Source organism: Aulonocara sp. 'chitande type north' Nkhata Bay, linkage group LG13 (genome assembly GCF_057382095.1).
Source record: "Aulonocara sp. 'chitande type north' Nkhata Bay isolate Kocher_YH1m ecotype deep benthic linkage group LG13, A_spYH_male_GT1.1, whole genome shotgun sequence".
NCBI lineage: Eukaryota > Metazoa > Chordata > Actinopteri > Cichliformes > Cichlidae > Aulonocara > Aulonocara sp. 'chitande type north' Nkhata Bay.
Window position 1 is genome coordinate 19,205,550 of NC_141356.1, and position 14,594 is coordinate 19,220,143.

Genomic DNA, 14,594 nt, shown 5'->3' on the forward strand with positions numbered 1-14,594 from the left:
GTTTAACACATGGAGACCTACATTTGCTGTAAACCAGTGGCTTTTTCCTGCAGCACAGTAATAGGAAAATTCACCTGCCATGTTTTTGATGTCATTAGAAACTATAGATCCTAAAAGAGCCAGTGCGAGCACTGAGAGAACAACAGTGCTACCCAAATGATACTATTTTAAGAAAAAAAGTCAAAATGTGGAGATTACAGTTGTTGTTTCAAGACATACTGCTACAGTTTCTGTACCCTCTGAGTTAGTGAGCTCAGAATCTGTTTTAGTAACAAGAAAGGAAATGATTTCTCTTTTAGCACATAAACACAGAGTGGTGATAATTATAAGGACGTTGGAAAGATGGTGCAGAAAGCTGCATCTGGTTAGACGGGAAAACACACAAATGTGGAGAAGGAAATGAAGGAAATGGATTGTAATGGTCATATGCAAGGTTATCGATGGTTACACACTCATGCAATAAAGAGAATGCATGTTGTGTTACCATACGGCTCGTTAATTTGTTTCACTAACTCATCTAAACAAGGTAATTTGTAGAGGGTATAGCAGCTGTGGCAGTTTGTCTTGAAACAACAATGGTAATCTCATTTCAAATTTTTTCCCAAAACGATCAACAATATATTTTTTCTTAATGTGACCCTAATACTCCTTCATTGTTTCCAACCAATTATTATTATTAAAAATAATAATAATAATAATGAAAACTGTTGTTCACTGTTGTCATGAATCTCTGCAACTGATGATCAGCTGATGTCACACTCTGGTTGGACTGATCATCTCAACATCAGCATGTTGTGCATGTGTCATGAGGACACTTTTCCCGGTGTTCTCTGAATCATCATTCATATCCAGTAAACACACACACACATACACACACACACAGAAATAGAGAGAAGAGAGAAAGGAGAGAGAGGAGGGGGGTGGAGTTCTAATCTGCATCTAATCAATAAACTGATCCCAAAAGATTCATTAATTAGGAGCCATAATGCTGACAAAGCTAGCCTGCCAGTGAACTGTATGCATCAGTCAAAATTCACTTCTTTAGACCTTATACATACAAGGTGAGTTTTCCTGGCTGCTGTACAGCAACACCTTGGAAGGCATTTACTGGACAAGGTGTTAAACTCCATAAAGGATTTTTCATAATACAAAATCATTGAATCATTTGCCCACAGCTGCTGTACATGTTAATGTCTTGTAGGAAAAGGAACAGCAATGCAATTGCAATGTTACAAAATAATAATAATAATGTACAACAATTACAAATTTGCACAAAAGGTCAATGTGAAATACCTATGATACTCTCTATATATAAATATAGTATATATAAATACTCTCTCTCTCTATTTGTCTTTCTCTTTCATATAGATAGATAGATAGAGAGAGAGAGAGAGAGAGAGAGAGAGAGAGAGAGAGAGAGAGAGAGAGAGAGAGAGCAGTTAAAAACAGTAATATATGAGTCATATTTGTACGCTGATGATTATTAACGGTCAGTGTTATAGGTTATGGTAGTTAGGATAGGTTAACACTCACAGGGTGTATGTTTTCTGTGTTGAATACTTTTGCTTTTACATGTATTTATTCTTTTTTTGTTTTCAAATTTAACATGTAAGTATTTTTCAAGCATGGTATTCATACCTTTTGTTAAGTCAGTGGACTAAATGAATCACAGCCATGAAGCAACAACCTTCCATGAGCTACAGTTGTGCCCTGCTTTGTTCTCAGAGAGGGAGCTCCTTATGTGGATCCTTGCCATGTGCCATAATGTAATTATCACGCTTGTGACAAAGCAAATCATGCCTTGTCAGCTCAAGTAGCCAAAAGCTGTCTATACATGGCTGCTGCAAGCTTATGCGTGTCCATATCAGTCAAATCAATTATTGAGCTTTCGCTTTACAGAAAGAAGGAATGATGAGATGTTTTTTAAAATATAAAGTAAGGACTACAAGGAACCAACGCTTCTCTGGTAAAAAATAAAATCATTAAACAAATTAAACAGCAGTACTCAATTAAAGGTTTTCTTTTTTTTTTTTTTTTTTTTTGCGCCTGTCCCATATGGTTCTTTAGCCGTCAGAATTGTTGTCTGAAGACCAACAAGGATACCCAATGGATTTATTTTGCCAAATGGATCATCGTGGCATTGCCGTATTGGTCCATTTGATCGACCTTTGTTTTTATTATTTATTTTATTTTATTTTCAGTTGTTACAGACGGGACAGACATGAGTGAGGGATAGGAAAGGGAGAAAGAAAGAGGAAGGAAAAGAATAACAGAAGGGGAGAGGGACAGTAAGAAGGGGGGGGGGGGGGGAGAAGGGGAAAAAAAATCTCCTGGATCACCTGTTGAGAGAAAAAGAATAGAAAACAAGCAAAAAAAAAAACAAAGCAACATACTAAACACAACATCATCGCATTAATCTAGCTAAGTGTAAACAGCAGTAAATACTAAATATTCAATGTTGTTGTGCAGCACGCAGGACAGACAGCGCACAATGTGCTTTGAAGTAGCAGCCAAGAAAGGTGTAATTTAAGTCTACGAATAGTGAACACCCGTGTGCACATCTGTGTGGATCAGTGCGCTTGTATTCGAATGGTTTCCACATGTAATGGTCTGCAAGAGGATGTAGGAGCCATAGCCCTGTCCCCCAGAGCATGAAGCAGGCATGGAGGAGATCCAGGCCCCAGACATCCAGAGGCCCCAGAGTGCGAGAGCCCAAGGAGGACCACCGGAGGGGCATCCGTGCCACCCTCATGGGAAGGGCTGAGGATCCCCAGACGAGGCGTCACCCAGTAGCCACCGAGCAGAAGCTAGAGGGGGCTGCACCGGCGTGCCCGCCGGCTCTGCAGTCAGCCAGCTGTGCCAGAGTGAACCAAGCCGCAGGCCCAGAGGCCGGAGGCCTGAGGGCCCCCCGCACCCCGGAGGAGGCCTGACCGAGCAACAGGCGCCAGGCCCCGCCAAGTAGCCACCGGGAGTGAGCTGGTACATACCTGAGCACCCAGCCCTGGACACCAAGAACCACCAATGCACCGACCCCTGAGGGCATCAGTCACTCTGACTCAAACTGATCGCCAAGGAGCCAGAAAAGCCTCGTTTCTCACCCCCGCTAAAGCTCCTGTTGATTCTGCATTTGTGTGTTCATGTGTGTGTGACAGAAAATCAGTGCAGAGTTAATGCAGGCTGTTCTGTTGCCCCCTCCTGATCCAACACAGCATGAAAATCACTAAACCACGTAAGCCTCTTGTGTCCTGAAGTGATCGAGAGACAAACACACTCCAGACACATAAACAAAAAACCTTTTTGCACTTTTATCAATTGCACGATCATCCTACATGAAGACCAGACACTATGGCTTAAAGTGGTGTCCCAATTTTCTTGAAAGATGGAACTGATATTATACTTTTACTTCCCCTTTACTTCCCCTAAATCTTCCCTGTTTGAGTAACCATTGATTAGTCAAATGGATTCAATTCAATTCAATAAAAAATTTTTGATCCTGAAGGTTGACCCCGAAGGAAATTGGGTAATTCTAATTATTATGCAGTTAGTTCAAATCATCAAATCAAGGCCACAGGAGTCTCTGTTAGATGACCAGATGACTTAATGACTGATTGATACAGCCTGTCCGTTAACATATATCAAACTTTTGTATTTGTCTCTAGACATTTACATTTTCTCTTCAAGGCAAACAACACATTATCTTCCACTGAGTTATTTATATGATCCATGTAGTCCTGTGGAAAACACTGAGTGGTCCATTACACAGTAATAGTTTGTGGCTCTGCGTGGTATAAATGAGATCTCAGTGTGTCCTGGAGCCACGGAAACAAGATAAAACTGGTAGAAACCTTAGTAATAATGGGAATGAGAGCTTATGTGTTTCAGTGTGTGTGCCCGTGTGAAATCCTGCTGCTCAGCCCTGCAATTAGCTTCTGTGTGTGCGCGTGCGTGTATGCGTGAAAGTAATGCCTGGAGATGCTGTTAACACTTCATCTGTTGCCATAACAACTGCACCAGGCTCAGTGTTAGTGAGCTGGCTCACTGACTGACTGGAAGGCTGTAAACAAACTTCAGGACTGATCGTCTCATGTGGAGGCAAGTTCACTGATTGACTGCCAGATGTACTGACTGATAACTGGACAGGGTCCATGCAATGTTTAATACTAGGTTTCAAGATAAATCATAACAGTTGATACAAAAACGTTACTCTTCCTGAACAAAGGCAACTTTCTGAATATGGATGAGATAGCAACACAAGCATTTTTTTCCTTATATGCTGTTATATAGGGTTGAAATAATCTCACCACTTTAATGAAAGTGGCTGGAAGTCGAGCAAACGAAAATATCAGCAGAACTTTTCAAACAAACAAACAAACAAACAAACAAACAAACAAACAAACAAACAAACAAACAAACAAACAAACAAACAAACAAACAAAAATCTATACTTCAACAGTGACGTCCATGGAGAAAAAGGAGAGTGTCTGACCGTTGTGGTAGAACTATATGCCTTATATGAGCTTTTTAATCCTGACACCTAGTGGTGAGAATTTAAAATTGCATTTTAGTGACGCAGCAAAAACATAAATATCGCCTTGAAAAATTGTAAATAATAATAATACTAATACTACTACTACTACTAATAAGAATAAGAATAAGAATAAGAATAATAATAATAAGAAGAAGAATAATGAAAAGATATAAATAAAAATGGAAAACTGAGGGTAGTCTTTCATAAGATGAGAACTGGCTGATCTATGCAAATTCCCACAGAAATGCACAAATTGTCATTTACAGCATGATAATTTCCACGGGCATCTTAGACATCACGATTATTTGTTTGCTTAAGACATTTTGCATATAGCAAATGTTAGATGCAATCTAGATTTTAAGAAATCAGTCACTGACATATATTCTGGGAATGTGAAGAAAGAGTTGTTTTTTTTTAAAGCAAACTTAATACTGTTTTCCCCTTAAACTTTTTACTCGGTCTTAAGAAAATGTGTTTTTTTTAATTTGTGGAATAAGTGGGTCAAATATATCAAACCATTACAATCAGATTTCATGGAGGTCTTAAGTGAATGATCGTGTCATCTTTTGTATTTCCTCTCTCCTCTAGCAAGTTTTACTCCTCTTTTTTTCTTATATTGCTTTCTAAACTCACTGATATTTTTTAAGTAACTAGACATCAAGGAGATTATAGGAAAATAAATACAAAAATATATTACATACGTCAAACAATCGAAAAATATGCCATACTTTTGAGCTTTTTTAAGATTATAGAGAATCAAGTAAAATATGTAAAATGAAAACCTTATTGATTACTAAAAGCCAATTTGAATACACCTGTTTGTTTATTTATTTAAATAGATAAATGTAAAGTAGATCAAGCGGAACTGTTGTTTACTGGATGGCAGGAAACTCCGTGGATGTGACACACTCTCCTCGCTCTGTCCAATCAGAAGAGACAGCTTCTCTACGTAATTCCGCACATGTGACGAACTGTCATGGTAGCCTCCTCGCTCACATCCCAACTGTAAAGACAAACTGAGCGCGGATATTTTTGTTGTTTACTGGTTAAATATGAAGTATTTGCTCCGGCTGGGGCGCTCGTTCGCCCGCCTTCGTGTCCGGTTATGTCACCAGAGTGTTTACAGCCGCCATACTAACGCATGTAGAGTGGGAGTGGACCTCGGAGAGAAGTGAGTGGTCTTTCCCAGTTTCCATTCTCTTCCATGAACTGTGAAATAAAGCGAGCGGTGCAGGGTCACTGGCAGTTTCACGTGTTGTGTTCTTGCTGTTTTTGTAGGAAACTTGAAATCTCTTCAGGGAGGTTTGCCAGATTTGCTGATGGAGCTGCTGTAGTACAGGTACAAAAAAGTCTTCTTTGATTTGTCTTCGCCCTTTCTTTTTGCTTCTTTGTGTATTGTTTCTATTTCTGATTCTGTTTACTACTAATCCTCCTTCTGTTGTGGTAATTCATTAAACACCAGGCATAACTTTGTTGGCAAAAGATCTTTATTGCAGAATAGTAAACCATGGGCCATCAGCATGCAGAGAATCGTCACTTATGCACAGGAATCCCACCAAGAAAAAAATCCTTTCAACTGGTAGCAGCCGGTCTATTAGTTTGGCTTTATGTCCCATGTCCGTTTTACCCAGGACGTGTCAGCACAGCACAGCAGAACCTATACTGAGGCTTGTATTGTTCGTGTTCATATGTTCAACTTGTAATTCACCTCTGTGGCTGCTTATTAAAACAGAGCAAAGATGACCTGTGATTTTTTTTAAAAATGTTGTTCTTCAGGTTTAAATGGTGACCACTTTTTCCTTTTCCCATAGCTCGGAGACACCTCTGTGATGGTGACCGCTGTGAGCAAAACCAAACCTTCTCCGTCTCAGTTCATGCCGCTTGTGGTACGACTCCATGTTTGTTACAGCCGTGTTCTAAGTGGATTTGACTTTATGAATCCCCGATGTAAGGAAACATCTGGTGGGGTTCTTTTGATTTAATATCCTTTTCAACTGACAGGTGGACTACAGACAGAAAGCTGCAGCTGCTGGTCGGATTCCCACGAACTACCTGCGGCGAGAGCTGGGCACCACCGACAATGAGATCCTCACCAGCAGACTTATTGGTGAGTTAATAAGATAAGCGCTGTCCTTACTGAGTGTATAACATTGTCGTGGAGGTTTGGTTTCCTGTTTAATTGGAGTGACCTGACTAACTTTCCCGTTCGTTTTGCTCAGATCGGTCGATTAGACCTCTTTTCCCTCCTGGTTATTTCTATGACACTCAGGTAAGTTAAATTTTAAAGAATTTTCACTGTCATGTGGTGATTATGTTGCCACATTTTTGTTTTCTTGCACAAAGGTGATAATCCTCCCATTCTGTTTTAATGTATGTTCACTCCTAAAGATCCTCTGTAACCTGCTAGCAGTCGATGGCGCCAATGATCCAGATGTGCTGGCTATTAATGCAGGTGAGGTAAATCTCAGCTACAGAGATTTCTTCACAAATCAGATTTTTTTTGTTTGTTTGTTTTATATCCTCGAGTAAAACATTATATTCTTCCATTAAAGCTTCTGCTGCCCTGGCCCTGTCTGACATCCCCTGGCATGGACCAGTGGGTGAGAAATATTGTTTTATTGATCTGAAATGGTGGTTTTCACTTCACTTTCAGTTCCTGGGACATTATTGTTATTATTGTTTATCTCCACCTTGGAGCTACTTATGTTATTGTGTGTGCAGGTGCTGTGCGTGTGGGTATGGTAAATGGAGAGTTGCTGGTCAACCCCACGAGGGCAGAGATGGCTTCTAGCAGTCTTAACCTGATAGTGGCTGGAGCTCCCAGCAGTCAAGTGGGTAAGTTAATAATTGGTATGTGATAAGCAGCAGAATATCTAGTGTTTATAGCGGCATGTAGTTAAGCTGCTAAGTTTAGAATTCAAACACTTGATCAAGTGTTTGGAATCACTTTGCTGAGGAGATAGTGCCTGCAGAAGTATTGACTTCCTGTATTTATAGACTTACCTTTATGTAAATTGTCTTTTATTGCTTCTCCTTTATGGGGATTTATTCATAATAGCATTTTGTGTTTTAAATTTGACAATTTCTGCTAAAGGTTACCTTGGACTTTTTTTTAAATCTTTTTGTGGCCTGGATGTGTGGCTTTCTGTAATAATTCAGTTTCTGAGAATCCTACATTTTCCTGACTCCTGCTTCTTGTGCCTGTCTTAGACAGTATCACATACTCATGTTTCTCTGTGTCTGCCAGTGATGATTGAGGCATCAGCTGAAAACGTGCTGCAGCAGGACTTCTGCCATGCTGTGAAGGTGGGAGTGAAACACACCCAGCAAATCATACATGCCATCCAGCAGCTGGCACGAGAGCAGAAGGTGACTAAGCGCACCCCGGTCAAGATGTTTTCACCCCCGGCTGACATGGTGGAACATGTTCGGAGGTAAGAACACAGCCTGAGACTGAGGAAGATGAAGGCAAAGGATGCTGGGAATTAAGCAGTGTATTTTGAAATGTTTTGATAAACGAGAAAACAAAATAATCTTGAGGCAAGGGTAATGATTTCATTTAATGGTTTGGCCAAAAATAGGACAAAAATAGGATTTATATTGTTCTAGCTCTCAGAAATGACTTGCTTTTCCTTTTCCTGTTGCAGATTAGCTTCTGAGAGGATCTACGCTGTTTTTACCGATTATACTCATGACAAGGTAAAATCTATCATCTTTATTCAGCTTTCTGCTTCAGTTTATGTATTAGGGAAGTTTACCTAAATAACTGTAATAATCTCATCATAATCTTTTTAGATTTCGAGAGATGAAGCAATCAACAAAGTTCGGCTGGAAACTGAAGAGGAACTTAAAGGTAGGCCTTCAAAGTTATGGTGCATGGAAAGAATTTACAGTTGAGTTTCCAGTGTTGCTGTATTTCCATCTTTAACCCCTGTCAATTGATGTCGTCGATTCATAGAAAAATTCCCTCAGGCCGAGCCTTTTGAAATCATTGAATCCTTTAACACTTTGAGCAAGGAAATCTTCCGTAATCTAGTGCTCAATGAGTACAGGAGGTAAGCACTCTGTGTTGTGGGTGGATATTATAATGTCACATCATCTGGGTGTGGAAAAATGGAAACATTGTGTTTCCCATTTTGTGTTTTTAGGTGTGATGGAAGAGAGCTGACTGGTTTAAGAAACATTTCATGTGATGTAGATCTATTTAAACCGCTGCATGGCTCGGCTCTGTTTCAAAGAGGACAAACACAGGTATGCTAAAGCACAAAGAGCCAACAAAAGTCATAGTTCATTTGGTAAATAAGTTGGTTTTTTTTTTGAAGGGATTGAAGATGTTTGTGGCTGTTTCTTCAGTTTTGAAAGCAAAAGTATGACAGGTTTGAATACAACAGCAGGAACGCTGAAACTGTAGTCGAGATATGTCGCTTTAATGACTGTTACACAGGATTTTTTCCTGGCTCAGAGTAGGCCTGTTTGGTACACACTTAAGCATGATCAGTTTAAATAAAGTATCGTCTATGAGTCTGTGTTACCAGTGTACCATTCTGTGTTTAAAAAATCCTCTAAACTGGAAAAACTTGGATGTTACCTGTAACAAAGTCCTCCTCTGCTCCCTGTAGGTGCTGTGCAGTGTCACATTTGATTCCCTGGAGTCCAGCATCAAAACAGATATTATCACTACAGCTTTAAGGTAAAACAACCCGAACACATATCCCAAAAAGTTGATTCTGTTCATCTGGAAGTAGCGTTTTCAGCGGGAGAGAAAATTTCGTTACTCATCCAAGTGACTTCTTCAGTCACTTGCAGACCCCTGCAGGTTTCCCCTTAGATCCTGAGACTGAAGAAGTCACTTTGATGAGTGACTAAACATTTGTCCCGCTGAAAACGCTACATCCAGATAAACAGAATCAACTTTTTGGAATTTCCTTACATGGATGCTCAGACGGGAGCATGACCATAACTGGATATTTGTTGCTCATGCTGATACTGTTTATCATGGATTAAAAAAACGGTATCACCTCATATACTTTATATATACAGATATGCAGTATGTTAATGTAGTATTGAAAAGGATCATTGTTCAGGAAGTTTCAAGGAATGTATTTCAAAAGCTAGTTATTAATTGTGGAGATACTGCCAGCGTCTACCAACATCTGCACTCCTGTGATGCATGCATTTCTTTTTGCAGTGGCATCAAAGACAAAAACTTTATGCTTCATTATGAAGTAAGTAAAATCATTTTTTAAGTCACATAGTTTATCAGATATTAAATATAATTGTTTTAGTTTTCAAATAGAGCTGTAAAGTCAACTTTCCTTTCTTTTAGTTCCCCCCATATGCAACCAATGAGACTGGAAAGATGGGAGGCCTCAACAGGCGAGAGCTTGGACATGGTTTGTTTGACTTTTTTCATCCTCTGTTTGTATTCAGTCTAATAATCCCTCATTTCCATCAAGAATCTTTTGTGCATTGTTCGTGTTTTTGCAGGAGCTCTGGCCGAGAAGGCTCTGAGACCAGTCATTCCTAAAGACTTCCCTTTCACCATCAGGGTCACTGCTGAGGTGTTAGAGTCAAATGGTGAGTGCGGGGAAGCAATTTTATAAGTCGTAATATAAAAAGTCACAAATACGAATGTGTCCATTGCTCTTATTTTTCAACATATTTCCATCTCTGCATGTCCTCTCAGGATCCTCCTCTATGGCTTCAGCGTGTGGGGGCAGCCTCGCTCTTATGGATGCAGGTACTGTTCTGACTTTTTAGTTAATCCAGGAAAAATCCAGTTGTAAATTGCTCTCTGGACCTTAGACGTGCAGACAGCAAACATCAGCTTTTTTTTTTCAAAGTGACCTGAATTTTGCATGTGTCTGGATACGATGCTAGTCAGATAATATGTCGTATAATAATGATTAACTAATATATCTAAATCTGTGTTGCCAGGTGTGCCCATCTCTTCTGCTGTGGCAGGTGTAGCCATTGGTCTCATCTCCAAGGCTAACCCAGAAAAACCTGCTGAGATAGAAAACTACAGACTATTAACAGACATTCTGGTAAGTCCAGTTTGTGATCAGTTATTATCACTAACAAGTGGAAGAAAGATTATAGTTGAATGCTCAAAATGTTATTGTAGTTGTTCCTGGGTATGACAGGTGTTGAGTATGAGCTCTTAACTGTTTCGTAAACAGGGAATAGAGGATTACCTGGGAGATATGGACTTCAAACTGGCAGGAACAAACAAGGGTATCACTGCTTTACAGGTACTGCATTGAGTAACTTGTAATAAGTGTCTAAGAAAGATGTTTTAGAAGTAAAATTTAATAAAGCTAGCTGAAGGGACATCACTTTTTCATAGAAATGTTTTAATATAAACTGTACTCAATGTGTAAAATATTAAAGAAGAGACCAGTATAGTGTTAGAGCTTTATTTTATTCTCTTTTTATTATAAGACAACACTAACTTGTCTCTGTAATGGCAAGTTAAGCAGGATTCTTCTTAGTGAAAGTGTTGTTCTGCTTAAACGACTGCGTGGTGAAACATAAATGGCCTTTCTGATACAGATGAAATATATTAACTAAATTTTCTTTATTTTACCTCCAGGCTGATGTGAAGATTCCTGGGTTGCCACTGAAGGTGGTCATGGAGGCAATCCAACAGGCCACAGGTAGCCCCAAAACTGAGAAATATACTCTTTATTAAAATTTTATTTGCATGGCTGTTTTTCAGCATTTGCCTGTTGTTGTGTTTCAGTGGCAAAGAGGGAGATCTTGGGCATTATGAACAAATGCATAGCAAAACCCAGAGAGAGCAGGAAAGAGAATGGACCTGTTGTAGGTAGGTTATGTCTGAATATTATATATATAGAAAGATGCAATATTTAATAGACAGTTTTTACTGTCATCTATTCCAATATGTGATGTTTTCTGTCTTCAGAAAATGTCCGGGTACCTGTCTCAAGGCGAGCTCGCTTTGTTGGCCCTGGAGGCTACAACCTCCGCAGGCTTCAAGCTCAAACAGGTAATGTATAAGTAATAAAGTCTGAAAAAGGCAACTTGGAATGTGATGGTGACGTGATGCTAATCCAGCAGCACACAGATTTGTTTTTTCATAATAGAAACTGTTGTGCAGAATATAAAAACGTCACCACGTTTTCTTCTTTGCCTTTAGGTGTGACGATAAGTCAGGTAGACGAAGAGACTTTTTCCGTGTTCGCTCCAACACCAGGAGCCATGAACGAAGCCCAACACTTCATCAGCGAGATCTGCAAAGATGATGTGAGTCTCCCCCACTTGTAATTACCTTTATAATAGCAGTCTGTCTTTATTCAGAGCCTTTCAAAATTTGTGTTAAAATTTGCTCTACAGAGAACCCGAAACAGATTAAAAAAAGAGGAATATAGTATAAAGCTTAAGCTAGATGGCATTTAAACAAAGAAATAAGAGAAATAATCCTGATCAGTACACTTAAAAAAACAGGAAAGCTCTCAGCATGCTCTAATAAAACATAAAATATATATATCTATATTTATATATTCTAATAGTTTCTTTGCACCCTTTTTTGCACATATATAAACTCAATTGCTGTTTTATATCACAATGCAAACATGACCTGCATAAACAAATCAAAACATTAAGAACAACTGCTTACACATATTACACATATTCATAATGTATGTAGGTGAAAATGGGTCTATTTCTTTGTTTTGCAGCAAGAACAGCAGCTGGAGTTTGGTGCTATCTACACTGCCACCATCACAGAAATAAGGTAAACTAAAACAATGCGTTATTTACCAACAGTGTTTGTTTACAGTTATTTCTCCACACTTGGAAACTGATTTATGTATAAATAAAGTATTGCAGCCTTCATACATTCATCTGTTCTTCTGCTCCTCTGCTTTAGGGACATTGGCGTGATGGTGAAACTTTATCCCAACATGACTCCTGTCCTGCTGCACAACTCCCAGCTGGACCACAAACGGGTTTGTGAATTTGTCTGCGTAAAATGGTTTTCCTTTTGAGTCTGATGGTAAGATTTCTACTTAAGTCACTTCCTTTATTTTCCTTTTAGATCAAACATCCGAGTGCTTTGGGCTTAGAGGTGGGACAGGAGATACAGGTGCGTCTCGGTTACTGCAGACAAGGCATTGCGTATTTCAGTCTGGGATGCTTGTATCTAAACTGTGTTCTGCTAACAGGTCAAGTATTTTGGACGGGACCCAACAGATGGCAGAATGAGGCTTTCGCGGAAGGTGCTCCAGTCTACCGCTGCAAGCGTCGTAAAGAGACTGAATGACAAACAGAGCATCTCCATGGGTTCAAGCGACATGCAGACGACCAGTACAGATTCGTGACACTCCCCCATGACTGCCTAACTTCTGGCTTTTCTGTCAGAGTAGACTTGGACTGAGTCAACTTTCCCTTTTCAAACAACAGATCTTGTTACGAACTATACATAAAGAAGGTTACTCCGCTGCTGAGAGCATGGATGTGGCTAAAATGCTGCTGACATCATGACTCTGAGAATTTGCACAAACAAACGGATAAGACGAGGAGGCAAACATTTTCAAAAATACAAGTGTCTACCCATTTTCATGCTCTGTTGTTTGACTGTATCAAAGTCATAAGATTTTTCTTTCATTACACAACAACAGTGCTTCTGTCATTCACATGTGTGATAATGTTGCCTCTTGAGGCATATTTGGTATCTGTTGTAGCAGCGTGTCCACTAAAGAAAAGAAAGGCAAGTGGGTGATGTGTTAGAGAGAGGCGTTTTCTTAATCTTTATATGGTGTTGCATTTATATTATATGTGAGTAATAAAATGTAAATAAAAAATCAGCCACAGGTGGGCCACATGCCAGTGTACTCCTAGTGCTGTTACCAACCATGGATAAGTAGGTCAGGAAGGGGATCCGATGTAAAATCTTCAAATCAAATATGTGGATCATCAAGAATGAACGACTACCAATGGTGCTGTTGACCAGCAGGGTGCTGGTGGAAACTGCTGTGCAAAGACAAAGAAAGAGGAAAGCAGGAGAGAAGGAAAGGTTTGTAAATGAGAGTTTACAAACCCAACTAAAAGGAGTAGCAGTATGTAGACGTAATATGTAAATAAAGTCATTAATGATTTCTTTATTCATGTCTTTAAGTCAACAAAACACCTTCCAACCGTGCCAGAATGTACTGAGTGCATGCATGTAAAATTTTCTTCATAAAAAGCTGATTTAATTGCATGTTTCAGTGGCCACATGCAGGCACACAAGTACTGCTTCAGCGTGTTTTAAAAAAGACAGTTGCTTCACAAGCAACTGCTTCACAAGGGCAGCACGGTGGCACGGTGGTTAGCACTGTTGCCGCACAGCAACCTGAGTTCAATTCCAACATCAGGCCGGGGTCTTTCTGTGTGGAGTTTGCATGTTCTCCCCGTGTTTGCGTGGGTTCTCTCCGGGTACTCCGGCTTCCTCCCACCGTCCAAAGACATGCAGCTTGTGGGGATAGGTTAATTGATTAATCCAAATTGTCACTAGGTGTGAATGTGAGTGTGAATGGTTGTCTGTCCCTATGTGTTAGCCCTGCGACAGACTGGCGACCTGTCCAGGGTGTACCCCGCCTTTCGCCCTATGACAGCTGGGATAGGCTCCAGCGCCCCCCGCGACCCTGAAAAGGATAAGCGGAAGCGAATGGATGGATGGATGGATGGACAGTTGCTTCACAATAGAAAAGGTTCATCCAGTGGGTCCTTAAAAGAAACTGAGTGGTGGAGATGATAACAGGAGAGCTGTAAAATTTCAACATTTATTTAAAACAATTTATTGCATAATATTGGACAGGGAAAGATCTAATAACTCTTTGGAGTCTTACAGAAGAATTAAGTGTTTCTCTGTTCAGCCTTAATCTAAGAGTGTTAGTAGTAATGTGTAGGGTTGCATCAGGAAGGGCCTACAGATCTGGAGGGAGGAGGAATGAAAGTCAGTAGAAGCAAGGCAGAATACATGTGTATGACTTAAATACCTCTGGGCTACAATCCAAAACAACAGACAGTGCACAAGACAGTATAGGCAGGGTGGAGTGGC

At 39.9% G+C, this 14,594-nt stretch overlaps 1 protein-coding gene across 3 annotated transcripts; it reads left to right on the plus strand.

Moving 5' to 3' along the window:
- Nucleotides 1-5,494: 5,494 nt before the first annotated feature.
- pnpt1 (polyribonucleotide nucleotidyltransferase 1) lies at nt 5,495-13,376 on the plus strand. 3 transcript variants are annotated; one of them, XM_086259032.1, is made up of 29 exons: nt 5,646-5,699; nt 5,807-5,867; nt 6,012-6,195; nt 6,340-6,414; nt 6,530-6,635; nt 6,748-6,797; nt 6,917-6,980; nt 7,081-7,128; nt 7,250-7,363; nt 7,776-7,962; nt 8,176-8,227; nt 8,324-8,381; nt 8,487-8,583; nt 8,677-8,779; nt 9,148-9,218; nt 9,717-9,753; nt 9,855-9,921; nt 10,016-10,105; nt 10,215-10,268; nt 10,466-10,575; nt 10,711-10,782; nt 11,124-11,187; nt 11,274-11,357; nt 11,457-11,540; nt 11,691-11,797; nt 12,232-12,287; nt 12,423-12,501; nt 12,591-12,638; nt 12,718-13,376. In XM_086259032.1, exons 3-29 carry the CDS (start codon nt 6,136-6,138, stop codon nt 12,871-12,873), a joined length of 2,193 nt encoding a protein of 730 aa, XP_086115158.1. In that variant the 5' UTR covers nt 5,646-5,699; nt 5,807-5,867; nt 6,012-6,135; the 3' UTR covers nt 12,874-13,376. The 3 variants fall into 3 exon arrangements, with proteins under 3 accessions (XP_086115155.1, XP_086115157.1, XP_086115158.1); XM_086259029.1 differs by lacking the exon at nt 6,012-6,195 and having other exon boundaries at nt 5,495-5,699; XM_086259031.1 differs by having other exon boundaries at nt 5,613-5,699; nt 5,807-6,195.
- Nucleotides 13,377-14,594: the final 1,218 nt, after the last annotated feature.